The sequence below is a fragment of the Pristis pectinata genome, chromosome 2 (assembly GCF_009764475.1).
Source record: "Pristis pectinata isolate sPriPec2 chromosome 2, sPriPec2.1.pri, whole genome shotgun sequence".
NCBI lineage: Eukaryota > Metazoa > Chordata > Chondrichthyes > Rhinopristiformes > Pristidae > Pristis > Pristis pectinata.
Genome location: NC_067406.1, coordinates 46566408 through 46590209, shown reverse-complemented (window position 1 = coordinate 46590209; position 23802 = coordinate 46566408). Strand labels below are relative to the sequence as shown.

At 39.1% G+C, this 23802-nt stretch overlaps 1 protein-coding gene across 1 annotated transcript in view; it reads left to right on the top strand.

Annotated features, from left to right (window-relative positions):
• The window catches only part of LOC127567543 (potassium/sodium hyperpolarization-activated cyclic nucleotide-gated channel 1-like), a 194453-nt gene extending 171305 nt beyond the window's left edge, over positions 1-23148 (top strand). Inside the window, exons 7-8 of the mRNA XM_052010562.1 lie at positions 677-841; positions 20612-23148. Of these exons, the coding sequence (XP_051866522.1) occupies positions 677-841; positions 20612-21483 (1037 nt within the window). The 3' untranslated portion in view covers positions 21484-23148. The remainder of the gene's footprint in view (positions 1-676; positions 842-20611) is intronic.
• Positions 23149-23802: the final 654 nt, after the last annotated feature.

The window sequence follows — 23802 nt, the reverse complement described above, 5'->3', positions numbered from 1 at the left end:
GGGGGTGGGCATGTAGAACTGAAATGAGGAGAAATTTCTTTACTCAATGGCTTGCAGACTTTGCAATTCTCTGATTCAGAGGACCATATACATGCAGCCATTAAGTACATTCAGGACTGAGATTAGTGGATCAAGTTCAAGTTCAAGATTGATAGATGGTTTGGATCCATGGAAAATGAGAATATTGTGCAGAAAAGCAAAGTTGCACAGGATGAAAAGTTTCTGAATGACAGAACAGGCACATAGGCCCTTATGTCAACTTCTGTTTCTCTTTCGCTTTCTTGTGCAAGAGTCAGAGAGTCCTTTGAGATTTGAGGTGTCACTGCCAAATTTCAACATGTCTGTATTTGACATTCAAGCATGTATATTTTCCATCAAGGACTCTGGTTGTGATCAGATGTGTGAACCTCAATTAACATTTCTCTACGGTACTCTGAGACATTGAGACCAATTACAGCAACCCAGCATTGCCGCAACTTAGGCCGGGCAGCCGTAGTTATGAAACTCCCTTACAATAACTGAAATTTATAGAAATAAATACTGGGTCGGAAAACCCTTGACGTCTTCTCCAAATTAGCTTTTTGCAGTGAGGTTGAATTGAAAACATGATCTGTGCCTGTTCCTAACAGATTAAGTCTCCGATGTTAAATTTCTCTTTCCTCTCTTGCCTCTCTAGAAATCTGCTTACTAACAAAAGGCCGGCGTACGGCCAGTGTGAGAGCTGACACCTACTGTCGACTCTACTCCCTCTCTGTGGATCATTTCAACGAAGTGCTGGAGCAGTACCCAATGATGCGAAGAGCATTTGAAACTGTGGCAATCGACAGACTGAACAGAATTGGTAGGTTCATTGAATTTGCAATGTTATTCCACCAAATGTATCCGTATATTACCTGCTGAATATACAGTATACAAACCAATCATTTCAAAACATAATCAAGTAAACAATAGAAAAGCTCCCACCCCTCTATTCACATCATGTTTTATCACTGAAGGCAACAAACATAATAAATAACAGTGCTGCTAAAAAACAGGATGCAATTGGTATGAACCCCAAAGTAAATTATTAGAAGAAAGTAGGATTAACAGAACAGATAAGTCAAAGAGGAATGAATAAACAAATAAAAAAAGCTGAAAGGTGAAAATACCCACAGAAACTAGCGCCAGAGACTATTTAAGAGGACTTTGAATTATGTGAGAATTTATATAAATTTGGGTTTGGGAAGAGAATATCAATTTAAGTTATTAATTTAATCTTCATAACATATAATGGCTAATTGAAATTGCTCTTATATCTACTAATTAATTCCCCCGTAATTACCTATATCTGTTAACCCTCTATACTTACAGTAATTTTGCTCAAGCTTTTGGGTTGTTCGTGCCAATTCTATCCTTTTAAGTGAAAACAGAAGATGTTAGAATCACTCAGCAGATCAGGCAGCCTCTGTGAGAAGAGAAGCAGAGTTAACATTTCAGGCCAACATGAAACGTTATCTCTGTTTCATTATCCACCGATGCTGCCTGAGCTGCTGAGATCCAGCATTTTCTATTTTATTATTTCAGATTTCCAGCATCTGTATTTTTATATTTTTATTTACTGTCCTTCTAAGTATATTTTCTGTGTTGCCTGTGGTGTTACTTGCTGTGTTTGGTGCCTCCAGTCCTAAAACCTAGTGTATTTTGGGAACAGGGAATGTACCAGATTCATGGCCTCCATCATTGCCCATCCATCTGCCGCTTCCCTGATATTCTAACCCAAGAAAAAATTCTGGGGACGTTCATTTGGAGGATATGCAGCTTTCCTATCCATGCTGCACACACAGGAAGTTTAGTAACCATGTGCCAAAGAAATTTATATTCTTATATCATGTAGAAGGAAAGGTATCCATTCAAAAAGTTCTCCAATGAAAATGTAGAACAAAATAAAAGCTTGTGCATTGGAACATGGTAGTGAGCAGCATGAGTGATGGTGAAATACAGACTAGTGGTATGACAGCATTTTGCTGATTGGATAGATTAGGAGTGAGAAAACTCACCAAGAATCAACAGAGTGATGACCATGTTCTCAGAATGCTAATGGGAAATTAATTGGAAGAAGCTTGATTTTCCTGTTTGGTAATAGTGATCCCCTTCTTCTCTATGTTTGAGATCGGCACATGAATTTCAGAGCTGGCTCATCCAGAAATTAATATTTTTGAAATGTTTGCTACCACTTTCCTTCTGGCAGCCAGTTACTCCCCCTCATGTGTTCCCATGAGAAAGCCAACAATAGGTTGCCATTTCTGAATTCAGACAGCAAATACATTTCTCTGTATACAAGAACTGCTGGAATTGATCTCCTAGTATATCATTCAGGTAATCCTATTACTTCTGGGAGACATCCAAGCAGAAGGGATTAGTTTTAAACATCAACCCAATCCACAAATTTCCTGTGTTAAAATATAATAAAAGATGCCCAACAAATCTAGCTCCTACCTAAATCCAATCCCGCTACTCCCAACTATCTCTCTCATTCTTTGATCTTGAATTATCAGACAGGAAAAGTCCTGAGGTTACCATAAATTGACTGTTGAATTTAGAATAGATTGTTTTATTCCTTACCTGCTTCTGTTGTGTAAATTTTTCAACAATTTGAATGGTGATTAAATCATCAGTTTGTCATTATCATTGAAAATACATTGGTCAGAATTTCTTGAGATGCAAAGCAAGCAACGAATAATAGATAGCCAATCCTTCAAAGCCCATTTAATACTTATGTCAAGATTGAATGTTCCACTAAATATTTCCAGCATTTGAGTTTGAGTGTTCAATCTCTTCATAAGCTTTCAGTGTTGTCTTATACTTTATAGTTTATAGTTTCTATTGTTTGCCAACAATGTTCAATATAATCCTTAAGTTTCACATTCATCTTTGACCTGCACACACTTTAAGGAAGAAATTTCCCTTGCAGTGTGTGCTTACTTGGGAGTTCTGATACTGACTCTGTTGAAGATGCAGTGTTATGCTGAAGGGTGACACTTTTATGCCCAGGAGTATCTTGCCAGTGTGCCCTGTGCAATCCATAAAATCATTTATTCTCAGTAAAGTCATTGGTTGTACTAGATACTCCTGCAGAAAGAAATCCAAAGTATACCCATCTGTCCTTTTGTGATCTGTTAATGTCTCCTTAAAGGTTGTCCTTGGGTAGTCGATTATCCTTGCAAATGTGTATAGATTTCTGAACTCCTGACCAACCTGAAAAATAAAAAAGAGAAAGATCATTTGGCTTCTCTTAATTTATCTACTCAGCTGGACTATAATTTTCTTGTCACGGTAAACAATGTTCCATTATCATCTGCTTCACCATTCACCTCAAAGTTCATTCTGTCTCAAGTCATTCACTTGAGACACAAGAGACTGCAGATGCTGTAATCTGAAGCAAAAAAAACAACTGCTGGAGGAATTCAGTGGGTCAGGCAGCATCTGTAGAGGCAGAGGGATGGTCGACATTTCAGGTCGAGACCCTGCATCAGGACAGAGATAAAAATGCTGCTGTCCCTTTTTATGAAGTAAAACTGCTTCAAATGTTCCAATGTGCTCTCAGCCTTCACTCCTTTGGTGCTGCGGTCAACCTTGTTGGTTTTGCCCTTAAACTTTGTTCCAAATCTGAAAATCTTGCCAGTTTTTTTGTGATATATTTGAGAATTCAGTTTGATTTATTGATTTTTAATTCACATAACAACAAATATACAAGATTCCTCATCTCATTTAGAGACTTGAGCAAGAACTATAACTTCTGCCACCGTTGTTTCTTCATTAAGTGCATTACGTTCTACTTGTCTCTTGTAATTTTAATTTGCTTTTATTCCCACCTCTCACTATTTTCTCGACTCATTCTCTCCCTTTGACCTGCCTATTCAGAACTAACTGGCCTTCTTGATTTCACATCTTCTGCATTCCTAACTGCTGCATACATGGTGCCATACTGTATAGACATTGAGGTGTCAGGACTACATGCTGGGAATTTCTTGTTCCCTAGAGCTCAGTGGGACCTGGTGTTACTTTGGAGAGTCCAGTCAGTAGGATTTTTTTTCAAACAATATTGGTAATGTGACTTGATCTCAATTTTCTGGGATGGGAGAGATCTGACTCTCTTATTTGATTAGCTTCCTCTGAGATCTTCAGTGATATGTCCAAACCTGCTGAAAGTCCACTCCTGAAGGTCCCATCTGTGTGAACTTTGGCATCATTGGTGGCAGAATGCTGCAGTGGATGTATTTCCTATGTATTTGTCAGTGTCGCATGTCTATGGATGCTTTCTACCCTGGTAAATTGCTGTACTGCCCGTAACCATCCACCAAGTTCGAATGGAAAACATTCTGACTTGCAACATTCATCTGTCAGTTAATGCAAGTTTGTCATGTAACTACAGTTCTTCTTTCTTGTGCTTCCAAGCTGAGGTGAGTCTACCTGATTTCTCATTCTTCTAAAAAGCTTACCTGTTCCATAGCTTGAGTCTTCTGGTTCTTTCACTCTACTTATTGCAACTTGTCCCTTTTCTTAACATGACTGTACATCTATTGCTTCCTACATCCAAAAGGCAATAAAGTTCTCAGTTTTCATGCTGTACAGTAAATGAACTTTGGCTATATTTGCTTCAGCATTGCCCCAAACTCAGTGAATTACAAACTTTCTTCTCTTTGACTTTATGTGGAACCACTAAGTTTCTGACACTGCTTTTGCCCTCTGGTTCTGTCTTTGGAAAGGATAAACAGGAAAACTTGTTCTACAATCTAACTGCTGGTGGTATGCATGGGTCTGCAGATTGCTGAATTTACGCTAGATGACTCAGTTTTAGGAGTTTGTATCTGAGGTAGTGGTTTGCTACTTTAGCTTGCTGCATTGAATCCACCTCCACAGCATAAACATATTCAGGGAAGACACAAGGACTAAGGAAATGAGAAATATATGGGATGCAAATATGAATGCACATCTAATGTTGGGATTCAGAATTTTTTGTGGCTTGTCCATATGTCTGGATTGCACTAGAGCTGAGAATGCTTGATGCATATAGTCAAGAGAGGTTCATGTTAAGGGTTCAATAATTCCATTCCTAGAATCCCAGAGATGGTCTCAATTAAATAATCAGAATGGACCACCTTACATGTAAGAATGCACATTCCAATCTATCAGGGACATAATCAGAGTGGGGCCAAGCTACTTCAACCATATAATGTCTCATCCTTTGTTGTCTTCTTGTAAAAACCTTTGCTTTGCTTATAAGCACTTTCCTGAAAATTAGACAATTTCTCTAAGATACTAAGTTGCAGCTAATATGAACAGTAGAACCAAGATTATGGCAATGGAATAGCAGCCCAAAGATTGTTGGTTCAGAGGTTACCGTCACAAATTCAATGACACCAAGGGTTGTCGCAAAGATATTCAAGATCCTTTTATAAGGCCAACTAGTCTACTAATGTTCTTTTATGTTGAGACCCTGCTATCCCAAGCAAATCTGCCGGCTGTCCTATACTACATGAGTGATTCTAGTGCTCTCAAAATAATGAAGCATGTGCTCCTTTCCTAATGCTGCCCACAATGGAAAAACAAATAAAAGCAAATTAGTGCAATTGAAGCCCATTGGCTTTTCCTGTTTTATTCCATTAAAGAAAATGAATTCAGAAAAGTAACAACATTTTTAGTTTCAACTGCCAGAAAAACACAAGGCCTGTGTTTGTTCCACTCCTACCTGAGGATGTCACTGGAAATCTGTCTTTGCCACCTTCACTTCACTGTAAAAAGGCAATGACAGATGTCATCTGCAACATCATTCCTTTGAAACAACCAGAACGTTTGACAAAACCAAATAGATAGTAAACAGGTTGATTGTCAAGAGTGAAAAATCTTCAAGTAAGCAATCTTCAGATTACAAAATAAATATATTCCCACAAGAAGACAAGATAATGTGTACAAATAAAGAGTTGTGTCAGCAACAAACTAAGATTGAACTGAAACTTAAAATGATAAACTCTAGGAGGGAAGTGCAAAAGGGGAGTGGAATGGCTAAAGAGAAACATGAAAAGCTGTCAGTTAATATCAAAATAATCAATAAAGTATATTTACAAATATGTAGATAGAAAATTAATAAATAAGTCTCAGTGTAAAACCACTCGGGGATGAAGAAAGAAGTCTGATTGCAGAGAATGACAAAATGGTGGAGAAACAAGGGACTGCAGATGCTGGACTCTAGATGAAAAAACAAGATGCTGGAGGAACTCAGCAGGTCAGGCAGAATCTGCAGAGAAAAGCAGACGGTCAGTGTTTTGGGTCAGGACCCTTCTTCAGTACTGAAGAAGGGTCCTGACCTGAAATGTTGATCATCTGCCTTTCTCCATGGATGCTGCCTGACCTGCTGAGTTCCTCCAACATCTTGTTTTTTTCTTGACAAAATGGTATGTTAAATAAATGTTATTTAGAAGTATTTGCAAATGATAGTGGAAATGAGAACACTGCACCTACAGATCAACAGTGATTACATTTTCAAAAGTATTCATTACCTCTGAAGGCCTTAATGATGCCTCGAGGATGTGAAAGTTAATTCTTCTCAATGTAACTTTATGAGTGAAGCGTATGGAAGAAATGAAAGAATGAATTGTAGTAAAAGAATTGGTTCTGAACAAAATAGCAGAACCCAGTGTAAATTAGTCGCCACATCATGATGGCACACACCCTGAGCTATCAAAGGTAATGAAATCGTGCAATAGGGGAACATAAGGAGCAAAGAGCTAATGTATGTTGTAGATAAACTCCTAGCATAGTTTTAACTTTAGTCAATCATGTAATATGAGTAATAATGGACTACACTTCTCTGTTGTTATACATATTACTTGATTATTTTTTCCTTGTTCAATGCAAAATAAAAATCAGGTAAGGCATTTAATGGAAGGCAAAATCAATGTTGTCTATTCAAGATTAAAATTATGATCAATTTCTGAGAAGAATTTCATAAAATTGCAGTATAGGGAATATATGTTGAAGCATTGAAGTATCCTTGTAAACATCAAACAATGACCAGAAATATAAAAGAATTCAGGGAGAATTTTATGCCCAGACAGGTGATAAATGCAAGTTAATGTGGATTAATATATGTGTGGATTACATTATTTTGAATAAAAAATGCAATACACCTAATGAAAAGATATTGAAAGTTGGGAATGGCCAAAAGGAAAGAGTGTTCAGGTATATAATTAACTGGAAGTATAAATGCAGATAGATGGAGCTGTAAATAATACAAATAAAGTTCAGGTGCAATAAATATGCATGCAATGTACATGTACAAAACATTGGAAAAGCCACAGATAGAATATTGCATATTATTGTAAGGAACATCTAAGCCATTGAAAGTGAATAGCACACATTGCTAAGACAATGGCCATGAAACCATAGTCCAGACTTGAGCACATAATCCAGGCTGGTGGTTCAGTTTAAAATCAAAGATACAATCCTTCTTTCAGCTGAGACATTTAACTTGTGGCTGTGAGTGCCCTCTCAGATGGGTAGAAAACATCCCAAAATATTGTTTCTAGAAACGTAGTGGAGTTGTCCAATGTCTTAACCAACATAGATCCACACCCAGATTTTAATTGCTGTCTTTTAATCCCTGTGTTCAAAATTGATGATAAAATGTTCTTTACTTTACAAAAGTCAATGCAACTGCACCAGTATATTTTGTGATGAAAGTGTTATATACATGAATTTTATGAAAAAGATTTGTTCCCATTGGAGTAGAACAAGTTATAAGGAGATTTAATAGTTTTTAAAAGTATTTTGATGGCAAAAGATTATTTCTTTTGGATGGGAATCAGTGATACTTGGTGCAGTTTCTTACACAAATAGATATTAAGCACAGAATGTAGGCTGTCCTTGTCCTTTTAATAACCTAATGTTGTGTATAGAACATGGAACACTACAGCACATTACAGGCCCTTCGGCCCACGATGTTGTGCCGACATTTTATCCTGCTGTAAGATCTATCTAACCCTTCCCTCCCACATAGCCCTCCACATCTCTATCATGTGTCTATCTAAGAGTCTCTTAAATGTCCCAACTGTATCTACCGCCACAACCTCTGCAGGCATTGTGTTCCATGCACCCACCACTCTCTGTGTAAAAAAAACTTAGCCCTGACATCCCCCTTATACCTTCCTCCAATCACCTTAAAATTATGTCCCCTCATGTTAGCCATTGTCGCACTGGCAAAAAGTCTCTGACTATCCACTCGATCTATGCCTCTTATCATCTTGTACACCTCTGTCAAGTCACCTCTCATCCTCCTTCTCTCCAAAGAGAAAAGCCCTAGCTTACTCAACCTATGCTCATAAGACATGCTCTCCAATCCAGGCAGCACCCTGGTAAATCTCCTCTGCACCCTTGCTAAAGCTTCCACATCCTTCCTATAATGAGGCGACCAGAACTGAACACAATACTCCAAGTGTGGTCTGACCAGAATTCTATAGAGCTGCAACATTACCTCGCGGCTCTTGAACTCAGTACCCCGACTAATGAAGGCCAACACTCCATACACTTAACAACCCTATCGACCTGCACAGCAACCTTGAGGGATCTATGGATGTGGACCCCAAGATCCCCCTACTCCTCCACACTGCTAGGAGTCCTGCCATTAACCTTGTATTCTGCCTTCAAATTCAATCTCCCGAAGTGTATCACTTCACACTTGTCTGGGTTAAACTCATCTGCAAATTCTCAGCCCAGCTCTGCGTTCTATTGATATCCTGTTGTAATCTACAGCAACCTTCTACACTATCCACAACACCACCAACCTTTGTATCATCAGCAAACTTACGAACCCACCCTTCCACATCCTCATCCAAGTCATTTATAAAAATCACAAAGAGCAGAGGTTCCAGAACTAATCCCTGCGGAACACCACTGGTCACTGACCTCCAGGCAGAATACGGTCCATCTACCACCCACTCTGTCTTCTAAGGGCAAGCCAATTCTGAATCCACACAGCCAAGTTTCCCTGGATCCCATGCCTCCTGACTTTCTGAATAAGCCTTCCATGAGGAACCTTATCAAATGCCTTACTAAAATCCATGTACACCACATCCACTGCTCTACCTTCATCAATGTGCTTTGTCACATCCTCAAAGAATTCGATCAGGCTCGTGAGACACGACCTGCCCCTCACAAAACCATGCTGACTGTCCATAATCAGCCTATGCTTCTCTAAATGCCCATAAATCCTGTCTCTAAGAATCTTCTCCAGTAATTTGCCCACCACCGAAGTAAGACTCACTGGTTTGTAATTCCCAGGGTTATCCCTACTCCCTTTCTTAAACAAAGGAAGAACATTTGCCACCCTCCAATCATCTGGCACTACTCCTGTAGCCAGTGAGGATGCAAAGATCATTGCCAAAGGCGCAGCAATCTCTTCCCTAGCTTCCTGTAATATCCTTGGATATATCCCGTACAGCCCTGGTGACTTATCTATCCTAATGTTTTTCAATAGTTCCAGCACATCCTCTTTCCTCACGTCAACATGCCCTAGCATATCAGCCTGTCGTATGCCATCCCCACAAACGTCAATGTCTCTCTCTCTCGTGAATACTGAAGCAAAGTATTCATTAAGGACCTCCACTACCTCTTCCGACTCCAGGCACATGTTTCCTCTTTTATCCCTGATCAGTCCTACCCTCACTCTAGTCATCCTCTTATTCTTCACATATGTGTAGAACACCTTGGGATCTTCCTTGATCCTACTTGCCAAGGACCTCTCATGCCCCCTTCTAGCTCTTCTAAGTCCATTCTTAAGCTCCCTCCTGGCTACCTTGTAACTGTCCAGAGCCCTGTCTGATCCATGCTTTCTAAACCTCAGGTAAGCTTCTTTCTTCCTCTTGACAAGACATTCTACATCTCGTGTCAACCACACTTCCTTCACTCTACCATCTTTACCCTGCCTCAATGGGACAAACATATCCAGAGCCCCATGCAAGTATTCCTTAAACGACCTCCACATTTCTGCTGTGCACTTCCCCAAGAACATCTGTTCCCAATTTACGCTCCCAAGTTCCTGCCTAATAGCATCATAATTCCCCCTCCCCCAGTTAAATACTTTCCCATATCGTCTGCTCCTATCCTTCTCCAAGGTTATGGTAAAGATCAAGGACTTATGGTCACTATCTCCAAAATGCTCTCCCACCAAGAGATCTGAAACCTGATCAGGCTCATTGCCTAGTACCAGGTCCAGTATGGCCTCTCCTCTAGTTGACCTGTCCACAGACTGTGTCAGGAAGCCTTCCTGTACACACTGAACAAACTCCATCCCATCTATCCCCTTTACACTAAGGAGGTGCCAATCAATATTAGGGAAGTTGAAATCACCCATGACAGCAACCCTGTTATTTTTGCACCTCTCCAAAATCTGCCTCCCGATCTGCTCCTCAGCATTTCTGCTGCTACTGGGGGGTCTGTAGAATACTCCCAATAGAGTGATCGCTCCCTTTCTGTTTCTGACTTCCACCCACACTGACTCAGTGGACGATTCCTCCAGGACATCCTCCCTTTCTACAGCTGTGATACTGTCCCTGATCAGCAAAGCCACTCCCCCACATCTTTTACCTCCACCCTTGTCCCTTTTGAAACATCTAAACCCCAGAATATCCAGCAGCCATTCCAGCCCTTGTGACATTTTATCCTGCTCTAATATCTATTTAACCCTTCCCTCCCACATAGTTCTCCACCTTTCAATCATTCACGTGGCTATCTAGGAGTCTAAGAGGTAAAATGATTTCTCCCTGTATCGCAAGAGCAGTTGTGGTGGAAGGTGTTTTAGTTTAGTAGGTTATATTGTTAAAGGCTCCTCTTTATCAAGAATTAAACATAAACCAATAGCTTCCACCTTTTGTGGTTGTGAAAGATCCCATGATATTGAAGAATAGTAGGGGAGTCCTGACCAGCATTTACTTTTGTAATCAACACAATTAAAGAACCTTTGTTGTTTATGGGCCTTTGCTGTGTGCATATTGACTGTTTCATTTACCTAAAGAACATCAACGACTACACTCAAAAAAAGATCATCTTGGAGTTGCTCCTACCCATTTTGTATTTCGTCATGGTTTCGAACAGTGTCAAAAGATACCCCACAATACCTATTCTTGCACCAACAAGTCAAAGACTGCTATTTACTGGAATTTTCCTATTTGCAGAAGGTTCTTACCTTCTATACCTGAAACATTTGGCAGCTGCTTCATAAGTCAGTCCCTGTTAGGTGGTCTGAATAATCATCTGAATAGGACAGAGTATGTGGGTTTCACCCAAAATTTGAGAGTACGTGGCCTCATTAAGAGTATTTATCTTTTGTCTACCCCCCCCCCCCCCCGATCTTGGCCAGTTTAACCAATAATTTTTATGTTAACAACTTATTCTGTTGGCCTTCATTAGTCGGGGTATTGAGTTCAAGAGCTGCAAGGTAATGTTGCAGTTCTATAGAACTCTGGTCAGACCACACTTGGGAGTATTGTGTTCAGTGCTGGTCACCTCATTATAGGAGGATGTGGAAGCTTTAGAGAGGATGCAGAGGAGATTTACCAGGATGCTGCCTGGATCTGTGAGCATGTCTTATGAGGATAGGTTGAGTAAGCTAGGGCTTTTCTCTTTGTAGAGAAGGAGGATGAAGGTGACTTGATAGAAGTGAACAAGATGATGAGGCATAGATCGAGTGGACCGTCAGAGACTTTTTCCCAGGGCGACAATGGCTAACACGAGGGGCATAGTTTTAAGGTGATTGGAGGAAGCTATAAGGGGGATGTCAGGGGTAAGTTTTTTACACAGAGAGTGGTGGATGTATGGAACGCACTGCTGGCAGAGGTTATGGGAGCAGATACATTAGGGACATTAAAGAGACTCTTAGATAGGCACATGAATGATAAGAGATATGGAGGGCTATGTGGGAAGGAAGGGTTAGATAGATATTAGAGCAAGATAAAATGTCGGCACAACATCGTGGGCTGAAGGGCCTGTACTATGCTGTAATGTTCTATGTTCTGTGCTCTATGTAAATCCAAATGCATGTTTTTTTTCAACTAACCTTGAACATTATCCAGCAGATATCAACTTAATGTAACTAGGTGCTAAAAGTTTTAGATACTCATTCTGTGCTTGCTACCCCACTGCCTTGGGTCACATTTGAAGACGACCATAAAAAGGCCCTTTATCTCATAGTACTCTGTGTTTCTCTGAAACTATACTGCATGGCTGTGGTTTTGTTGAATCTGCTGGATATATGTTCTCCAGCAGCAGCTGCAGTACAAAGATGGATGGAGAAGATGTAGCAAAGACCTTGTGCTAAAAAGAGGCCAACAATCCTTTGCCTGTGCCATTGAGAAATTGCTGCACCATGATCTTGGCGATGTCTTTACAACTTCCCCTCATGCCACAGCCCCTATTTACAAATGACTTTTCCATGGATATTCTTAATACTCTTTCCAAAAATTCTGCAGAGATGTAGGTCTGTATTTAAAACAAAAACAATCACTTACAAAAGGGCTGATTTCAATGGGATAAGAACAGGTCTGGCCTGGGTAAATTAGCGCCAAAGTTTGACAGTTAAATTGTAATTGAACTTTCAAGTCTAGATACATAGGGACTAATCAGAGATAGCCAGCATGAGTTTGTCAAGGACAGATTCTGTTTGACAGATCTTAATTGAGTTTTTTGAAATGGTGACAAAGTGTATGGATGAGGGCGGTGCAGTAGATGTGGTTTGCATGGACTTTAACAAGGCCATCGACATGTTCCACATTGAGAGACTGGTCCAAAATGTTAGGACCCACGGGATACAGGGCAAGTTGGTAAATTGGATCCAAAATTGGCTTGTCAATGGAAGACAAAAGGGGATAATAGAGGTTTGTTTTTGTGATTGGATGTCTGTGACTAGTGGTATTCCACATCAATTGGTGCTGGGATCCTTGGTGTTTGTAAAATACATGAATGATTTGTTGTGGAGGTAGGAGGCATGATCGATAAGTTTGCAGATGACACAAAGATTGGTGGAGTTGTTGATAGTGTGGAAGGTAGTCTAAGGCTACAGAGTGATATTGATGTGTTGTGGAAATGGGCTGAGAAATGACAATGAGGGCAGGAAAGTGGAATAACCTGAATTCCTCTTATGTCTGGCTGTAATGAACTCAACAGAGCAAATGGCTTCCTTCTGTACTTAACCATTCTGAGATACTGTGCTGGTGTTGATTCAAGATGGAGTATGAAAATAGTTCTGAGCTTGGCAGATAAAACTATATTTTAAACTCTTTGGATGTATCAGCTATAGATACAATGATTGGAAATTTAAAGCCAGAATCCCCTGGATGACCTAGAAGAGTAAACATGAGCAGAAAAAGAGAAAAAATGACAGATAGTGGGTTGTCACCAAATATGACACCAAGTTGGTTATGGAAAATTTTGTGAGAAATAACGCCACTTGTCTCCTCCGATTCTTCCTCCGCATCATGGAAAGAACATAACCTGACTAGAAAGTGAGAAGGATTTACAAACGTCTCCAGGGTGATTCCTTCAACAGGTCGGATCAAAGATACTTTTTGTGTCATGTTGCTGCTTAGTGAGAGTAGCTTTACCAGAGGGACATGGATCATAACAAATGAAGCTGGCTGCAGGTGGTACAAAGCCTCTAAACCGGCTTATCAAACTACTCTACAGTTTCCCATGGGAAAGGGGAAAACAACTCACATTGTGTTGGCTGCTCCATGATAACTGGTCTTATTGGATATAAGTGGCAGTCTTAGTGGTAGAGTGTCTGGTCTTATGATAACCTTGGAAACAGAAGCAGGCCAATCAGCCACTTAAACTATTCCAGCACTCAATTAGATCTTTGATCCACATCCATTGATGATATTTTTTAGGAAAGTTAATCAATCTCCGTGAACAATGGGAGTCCGGTAAACACGACGCTCTTTCTCATTGTTGGCAGTTTTATCCACTGCAGCAGCATTATCTGCTGAGATATCTTCACTACAACACACTGTGTTGAGCTACTGACCTCCTGCCTTCTCTGTGAATTCTGGTAAAATGGTAATACTTCAATATTACTAGTTTACGCTGCAACCCTACTTCTGAGAATATCATCTTTTTAACATTTCTTTGGGACACACCCTTGCATGCATAGTGCAGCTCCTGACCGATCTTCTTCCAGAAAGGTCCCAATTTAGCTGCTTAGCTCACCTTTTATCCCAGGCTTTGCATTCTTCACCAAACATCATGACTCTATCTGTAATGGTGCTGGTAGTCGCTACCCATATCTCGACCACCATACCCACTTCCTTGAAGAAAGTTGCTTAAGTTCACCATTATCTCATCCCAGTTATACATCTCTCCCCTTAGAGAAGGAGTCATACAGCACAGAACAGGCCCTTCAGCCCACCTTGTCCATACTGACCATCAAATATCCATCTACACTGATCTGATTTACCAGTACTTGGTCCATGGCCTTGGTGATTCAAGTGCTCATCCAGATGCCTATTAAATGTTGTGAGAGTACCTGCTTCCACCACCATCTCAGGCAGGGAATTCTGGATTCTAACCACCCGCTGTGTGAAAAAAATTTTCTTCAGATCCCTTCTAAATCTACTCCTGAGTTTAAATCTATGCCTCTGGTCTCAGACGCCTTTGTCATGGTGAAAAGTTTCTTACTATCCATCCTATCTATGCCTCTCATCATTTTGTATACCTCTTTCAGATCCCTCTCTGCCTCCTGTGCTCCAGGGAAGACAAGCCCAGCCCTACCCAGTCTTTCCTCGTAACTGAAATATTCCATCCCTGGCAACAGGTGGTGAAACAGTTGCCATCAATTCCATGTTCCCCATGGTCATCCTATTAGAATTGTAGCCAGTAATCCTTGACTAGCAGTTTGTGTGAGTTCTGGACTTCCTGGGCCATCTCAAGTCCAACTGACCAGTGACCTGTTTTGACAGGTTCAAAGCATCCCAAAGCATGAGAAGATCCTTTCTTCACTGGATTTCTTCACAACCCGGTGCTATGATTCTCTCAAATGCACAGGCCACCAATTTGAGTGACTCAATCTAGTCCACTACCAGGACTCACTAACAATAGGTCACTGGACTCAATCATCCCTACCAGACATCCAGTTGCCAATCTCACCCATGAGTTGGAGAATAAGTTTGCAACATCAGCTTGGTTAGACTGAGCGAAAGGTGATGGAACTATTCCAAGTTCATATCTTGTCCTATCACAGAATGACCCATGGTGGTATCTACACGCCTACCCTTGGTCATTTTGTCAATCGACATGACGGCCTTATATGTATCATCTTTATCATTCTCTGCAGATGTGCAGTAAGTGCATCTATGCTAATGTCCACTTCTTCATTCTCCAAATCCCCCATTTTTACAGTACTCCAATGGATCGCTAAGAATAGACTTGTCTCTTTGCTTCTGAGGGGATGTAGTCTACTTTCTTTATTGGTTACTTGCATCTACAAACAATTAAATGGGCATTCTGTGCCTAGCTATCTCTCATTGCCATCCAGAGCAAGGTTGTCCACCTTTTTCATCATTTAGCACCCATGACCTGCTGGTTTCTTATCAAACCCACTTATAGTGTCCTTGTGGTTTAGGTGCAAAGAGGAATAAGATATGATATCTTTATTAGTCACATGTACATTGAAACACACAGTGAAATGCATCTTTTTGCGTAGTGTTCTGGGAGCAGACCGCAAGTGTCACCACGCTTCTGGAGCCACAACTTCCTAACCCGTACGTCTTTTGGAACGTGGGAGGAAACTGGAGCACCCGGAGGAAACCCATGCAGACACAGGGAGAACGTACAAACTCCTTACAGACAGTGGCCGGATTTGAACCTGGGTCGCTGGCGCTGTAAAGCATTACGCTAAACGCTACACTACCTTGCATTATTACCATTCCTGCTGCCTGTTTCCCACCTGCAGCACAGAATCATACCCTGAGCAAAACTGTTGTACGTTTTACAGAGACATGTCCATATGGATAGTTGTTCTCCTTGTTCCTTCAAATGTTAAGTCCATATGGAAAGTGATTTTTGCTTGAATTTTCTCATTTGCCAACCCATATGTCAACTCATCCTGTAAGTCCAGCAGACCAATGGTCTAAAAATTGCATCTTATAGCCAGTGTATTTAGCCTGACAGTGGATTCGCTAACCATCTCTTCTGATCACTGTTTGCACATGCCAAACCTGTGACTCTCAAAAATCTCCGAAGATAGTGAGCTTAAATGAACCTTCAGCACTCTTACAGTGATCTCATAGTAAACCCACCAATGCCACATGTGCCTTCGGCACCACCCCCAGCAACAAGATCATCTCTTATTGTAAATGGCTACTGTTTTCTGTTTGACATTTCATTCACTAACAGGAACACCCCCATTAACTTCAGATAGATGGCAAATGTCAGAGTCGTAGAGTCACACAGCACTGAAACTGGCCCTTTGACCTACTGAAACTATGCCAACCATGAGCATCATTTGTCCTACACTAATCCTGTTATAATCTCCCCTCATTCCCATCAACTCTCCACAAACTCTACCACTCACCTGTACACAGGTTCGTTGGCTACTGTAAATGACTCCAATCAGCCTGCACATCTTGGGGATGTGTGAGGAAATTGGAGCACCTAGAAGAAATCCACGCTCTCCTAAAGAGAATGTGCAAATTCTGAGTCCTCTTACATCATTCAAGCTGACTGTCATGACCACTACCTGCCACCTCCACTGTTTTAGCTAGAGAACTTTGACTACTGCTCTGTTCCACCCTCATTGACAGAGAGGTATCTGTCAGCTCTTTTGTACAGCTGTTTATTAAGGCAAAGTACAAGGAATGAGCTACCAAAAATACATCTTTAATTGAGAATAATCAACACCCATCTCAACAACAGTGGTTGGTGCAAGAATGTATCAAAAATCATACTGCATGGTACATGCAATTCTTGACACATTCACTATAAATTTGATTTGTGCAACTTCTACAAATTGATTTATTTACCCATGCAGTTTAAGAGTCAAGTTGAGAGAAACTTCTTCAGTTGAAAGGCGGAGAACCTTACTAATATCTACTGTTACTAATATGACAGGAACATGCAGCTTTCTGTGAATGCAGTTGTGGAGAAAGAGAAACAAATTTGATCACAAAAACATTCTTCTTGCATCTGACAAAGACTCCATCCTTACAATATTAAGACTCTGCTCCAAAAATATTCCCATAATGTTACTCAATTTTATTTTACTTTAATTTCTTGTCCATTTTCACTCACCACCCCCCCCCCCACCAATTTGTTTAATTTGACATTTGAACCTTGTTACTGTTTTCTGTTTCCATTGGTAAGGATTCCATTGAATCTAACAACGTTTGCACAGTAGGAAGTAATTATTTATTTCACATGATGAAATAAGCTCAAATTGAAAAACACAGCATCACAAACCATCTATTATTTAAACAAATCCTAAAATTTGTTCTGTCATTTTAATACTACAATACTATTGTAGTCATCTGACAGTTAATGCCTTTTAAATAACTTAATCTCATGATTTTAATGGGCAAGTTGAATGTGATAATGAGCAGACTCCATTTCGATTAACAAAATGAATTTTGATTTCAAATCTGAAACAATCCTGTTTAGAACAAATAGAAATCCCATTTAACATACTTAATTGGATAAAAGTTAGTATTAATATATATTATAATCTCACCACCTGGAATGTTAATTGGAGCCTAATAATGGTATAAATATATAAAAGGCTTTACTTTTTTTATTTGTTTCAACTGGGCCGCACCACACTGCCTGAAAAATGGTTAAACCCAATATGTGCAGAAAAGTAATGTACAATATTCAAAAGAGTAATTAAAAATCCATAAAACTTTCCAAATTTAATTAAAAATGCATTTTAATCAGAATTGCCTTTGTAACTGTATTTCCATAGTTCAACATGAAACGTGATGAAGCCGAAAGGGATTGAATGTCTTTTAGTGTGGAGAGAAAAGTCTTATGAGCCAAATGAGCAGTTATAGTTGAGTAAAGCAACCAAATGGATGAGTGCTAATAGCAGAACAAATGATTCAGAATCTCTGGAGTGTGGTTGCAATAATGCGTGTAGATTACTGCCCAATCTAGAGTGGTTATGGTGTAGACAAATACCAGACTTTTCAAGGAAGTGTCCCCAGATTTCAAATGTAATGAAACCCTTTTAATGAAAGTTAAATAGCACTCTAATGTCACAGTTTAACAAGTTTGATGCATAAATTTAGAGCATATATATATATAGTTATCGATTAAATGATTTTATATGGTAGAAGCAATATGTTAAAAACAAGCCACAAATATGCTGAAAGAATGATGAAAATTCCTTAAACTGATTATGTTCAAAACCTGTTAATCTAGCGTTCTCTTTCAGATATCGACCAATCAACTTTTGTTTCTGCCAATTACTTTTTTTATTTTAGATTACAAGAATTCATCTTAACCTGTATTTTAATCTATCTACCATATTCAAGTATATACGTATGTACATTTAAGGCTGAAATCAATAAACGTCTGAACATTAACAGAATCTAAGGATCTGGGATCAGGTGCGAATAAACATGAGATGAAAAATCAGCCACAATCTTATTGAATGGCGGAGCAGGCTCAAGCATTTATTCACCCTGAATTTGGTTCTAATTTCTTTTGTTTGAAGACCTAGGTTGTGTGTGTGCTTCATGAAGTTCCATTTGCATGAAGAAATTAAGACTGTGGTTATACTGTATCTATTTACCCATTACTGTTGGTTATAACATCCAAGCATTTTACAGAGCAGGCTGATCTCAGTTTGATCACTACAATTAGCAAATACAGGGTTCCTGCTTTCCAGCTTACCCAACTTACCTGCTGATCAATATCATTCTGTAGCCTGAACTATCATCCTCACTATCTACAACGCCACCAATTTTTAAGTCACCTGCAAACTTACTGATCATACTCCCTATATTAACATCTAAGTCATTAATATATATAAAACAGTAAGGGTGCCATTACTGGTCCCTGTGGTACACCACTGTTCACAAGCTTCCAGTCGCAAAAACAACCCTCCATCATCACCCTCAGTTTCCTATCACCAAGCCAATTGTGGATTGCGTTTGTCAATTTGCCTTGGATTCCATGGGCTTTAACCTTCTGGGCCATATGGGACCTTGTCATATGCCTTACTAAAGTCCATCAACCATACTATCCTTCTTGATGTACTTAGTTACACCTGTGGAAAAAACATCAATCAAATTAGTCAGACAGCATCTCCCACCAACAAAACTGCTAATTATCCCTGATCAATCCCTGCCTTTCTACGTGTAGATTGATGCTATCTGTCTGAATTTTTCTCCCATAACTTCCCTAACACTGATGGCCAATGATGATTTAAAAATCTTTGGCAGGGCCCCAGCTACCATGGCAGCCTGGGAAATATCTCATCATGCCTTGGAGATTTATCCGCCTTTATGCCGACTAAGATATCTTATACCTCCTTTTTAATGATAATATGGCCTAGAATATCACCACCTCCATCCCTGAAATCTCCAGCTACAATGTCTTTCTCCTTTGTGAATAAAGAGGAGAAGTATTCATTTAAGACCTCACCCATTTCCTCTGAGATCTAGTAGATTATCTAGATACTTATACAGCGTCACTTCATATGAGGATGGGGTTATGACTGTCACTAATGCAAACCTGAAGAAGTGTCAAGATGCCCTGTATGAGATGGATCTCACGCCACTTGGCTTTGGTATGCAATATGTAAAATAATTTGTCATCAGGTATTTTGGATATGGAGGATTTTTGTTTCTGAATCCTGGGTGCACCAAAGTATTGGAAATTTATTCTGAAGACAGGTATGTAAAGCAGCTCAATAAGTGCTTAGTGAACTTTGATAATATACTGAAGATGCCTGTTTCTATTTTTTTACCCCAAAATGCCCCCATTTTGACATCAAATCATACAACAGAAGCAAGCTGCAATTTCATTCTCCAATGTGATTAATTAGTTGTTTTAGTTACGAACACCAAAGCAGTGTAATTGTTGAATTATGACACATCTTCAGTCATGCCACTGCAACCCAACACTTTTAAAATAACAAGGTAAAATGCTATAAAATAAATGTGGCGATGGACTATATCAGACCACATGCATTTTGAGCCTTTTTTTCAATATCACATACAAATATTGACTTTTATTAAAGATTTATTCCCCAAGGTAAATATTTAACATTGATTTTTACCCAGTTCAAGTAAGCAATATGGGATATTGTGACACAACAAACATCAAAATGGTGGCTATTTGTGTAACATATAATTTTTATGATGTCAATAAAAGGCTCCATCTTTGCTTTTCCAGACTGAACTGCATCCAGAATACAGGCAAAAAAAGGAGGGTTCATCTGGAAAGATAGGTGGATAACCCTTCCATGTTTTTATGCTGTTTTTAAAGGGTTATCTTCTATTATTTTATAAAAATTGTCATAATGCATGGAGAATGATACGTTTACCATTTTGTACATGCTTGCATTTATCTCCGTTCTGTTTACTAGGGAAGAAGAACTCACTCCTGCTACATAAGGTCCAAAGAGATCTGAACACTGGTGTTTTTGACAACCAAGAGACAGAACTTCTCAAAAAGATGGTGAAACAAGACCGGGAGATGGTGCAATTCATAGACACACCCCTCAGTGCATCATTTGGGGTATTTCCTCCATTCTCTGGCAACTCAATCATCAGAGCTTCTATGCAGTCACAGCCACCAAATATAGCTCAGTTAGATTTTCAGCACATTTCTTCACCAAATTTGAATACCTATTCGCCGTCTTCTCAACCATCCACAAGGCCACCCCAGCTGGTTCAGACTGTACCCAATCAGAATTCGCCATCACCCAGCCCACAGGCAGTGGCTCCCTCACCCAGCTCTTTTACTGCTGCAGTTCCAAGTCCTTCTGTTCAGAGTCCATTGGCAGGCCGAACTTTCCAATATGGTTCGCCAAATGTGTCGCAGATGTCCTTGATGCAACAACAGCCAGTGCACAGCCCTGCCCAAAGGCGCAATTCTAACAAAAGCACACAGGGTTTGCAAACGAGCAGCCTAAGCAGAGAAGTAAGACCTCTCTCGGCATCTCAACCTTCTCTGCCTCACGAGGTGACACCAATGATTATCAGACCACATCCATCCTCTGGAGAACCATTAGCAGCAGTTCCTGCTTCTATTCCAACCACACAAAGTCCAGGACCTCAAGGAAGCATCCGAAGCACTGTTCCTCAAAGAATGTCCCTCTTCCGGCACATGTCCTCAGGAGCAATACCACCACCTCGAGGGACACAAGTAGCTCCACCAGCCCAAAAAAGGGAAACGTCTGCAGTCTTAAATACAGATACTGATCAAGGAAGACCACGATTTCCCTCTAATTTATGACCTTAACAGTTTTTGTTTATTGCTGACCTTGTTAATATTGAATACTGAAATCCTTCCTCAGCGAACTACAGGGCAACCTCATTGTTCATGAGGATAGTCTTATCATCTTCTGACAGATCGGACACTGCTGTCCTCATGACATGCACAGCTCAACGAATGTAAAATATAACAGAATAAAATATTACAAACCCTAATTTTCAGAGTTCTAACTAGTAAACTACCAGTCTTCCTTCCCTATGGATTTTGAACACATTGAATTGTTTTCTAAACTCTTGTAACATAAGAGAAGAGCAACAGTAACTCATCAACTGGATCAACGTTATTGTTGAAACAAAATTCTCTGAGTGCACAGCAATGCAAATCCAGTTTAGGACTGAGTTTTTAAGTGTTTCAATGCTGCTCCGTAAGCATCACCTACACCATTCAGTGTTTCCTGCTGGAGAACTACTCATCAAGATATTGTGTCATTTATCAACAAAGCATGGAACATCCAATATGTTTTGTAATGAACTTTCAATAGGTAATTCTGTAAATTCTGTTCCAGTATTATTCTGGGTGATATTTCTGCATGTTCAGTGGTGGACTAAGGACCAAGTTTAAAACAATCTGACATCTCTGCTAAAATAGACAAGACATTCCTCATTTTAGCTTCAGTGTTAAATGTATGCTGCATTTTAATGGATTCAGCTAAAGGACATTTACCTACAACATACATGTGGAGGAAAGGAAATATCCATGTCTTTGATGTTAGTATAAATGCAAATTTGCTTATTGTAGTAACTAGGATTTTTTCATTCCCATTCCTCTTCTCCCCTTCATTTTTCATTAAGCTTTGGAAAATAATAATTTGTAGGCCTGGAAGGTTATTTAAAAGTTATGTGAAAGACAGCATCATATGATGTCTGTAAGTACCATGCTGCACAATTTTAATATTGCAATGTCTTATTTCATTAAAATAATAGTTTTATTGGTTAAATTACATCTCCAAGCAATTAAACTGGTCTTTTTCCTTTATTTTGTTTCTTCATTTTCACTGTATTTGGTAATGTACTATGTTTGTTTAAAATTTGCAGTTTTAGAAAACATTCCCAATTTGTTCTGTGTATGATGTTTCAAGACACGTAATTAAAGGCAATATTTAAAGCCATACTCTCATAATTTCATTCATATTTTTAAACTCTTTAATAATGTGTATTGATTATAAATTCCTTCTACATTTAGTTGTTTTGGCCTTCTATAAATATATTTGTGAACTTTTAAAATGTGAGGTCATTGGTCTTAATGCAGCTCCAGATGATCTTAAAAAAATCACATCACCTTTCAGAGTGATTTGTTTCTTTATCAAAATTAATTCATCACTGAGTGACCGATCAGATTCAAAAGCATGGATATCTTTATTTCCTTCAATATTTCCCCCGTAGCACTTTCCCTCAAAAATGAAATTAAAAAGTTGTGTATGATTTTTGTTGAATAATAATACATAAGACTGAAACTGTGTTGTTATTTTCAGTTGCTTTGCTACATGAGAGAATATGGCTTTAACTTAAAGTTCGCTTATCATATGCAGTGCAAATAGCTACATATTTTTGGAATGCAAAACACTGATTTATTAATCAAGAAATCAAATGGAACAAATAAAGGAAAAGGATTTATTTCAATAGGAAATTGTGTTTTGTGAGATTCCTTCTGGTGTCTTTGGGTTCTTTTAAAATTATTTTGTTTTCCTCTGCATTTATTTTGTGAAGCTTATCTTCACAAAAGACATTAAGCTATTGTGTGCCTAAATGCAGTAATTTTATTCATATATGTATACAAATGAAAGTTTTAAAAATATCTCCATCTTGATAACTTCATAGATGTTAGGAATCCAGAATCCAAATGGTTACTATTTTGCTTAAGTGCTGATCTTTGGGAAAGGAAGGGCAGGGATCCCTAGCTAAGGGGTTAAGGACATCATTTATCTTTCTAAAACCAGATTTATGCTCATCACAGATGGCACAAATTAATGTATATATTAATATATGTGCAGATATTGAAATAGGATTAACATAATGTAAAATATAAAATATATATATTATACATAGATATATACTTCTATACCCATTCTGAATTCTGGTATTTACACCATGACCTCTAATAGTTTGTCTTTGTATATTTGCATTGAAATGCGATTATCCTGCTCAATTTTATTGTAGTTCTCCTGTCATTAACTCCACATGGCATAACAGCTGTTTGTTCGTACAGTGTTGGATACTGGTGCTATGGGAAGAAACATTGAATGTAAAATTCTTGTGGAAGGACAACCTAGTCAGTGGATGA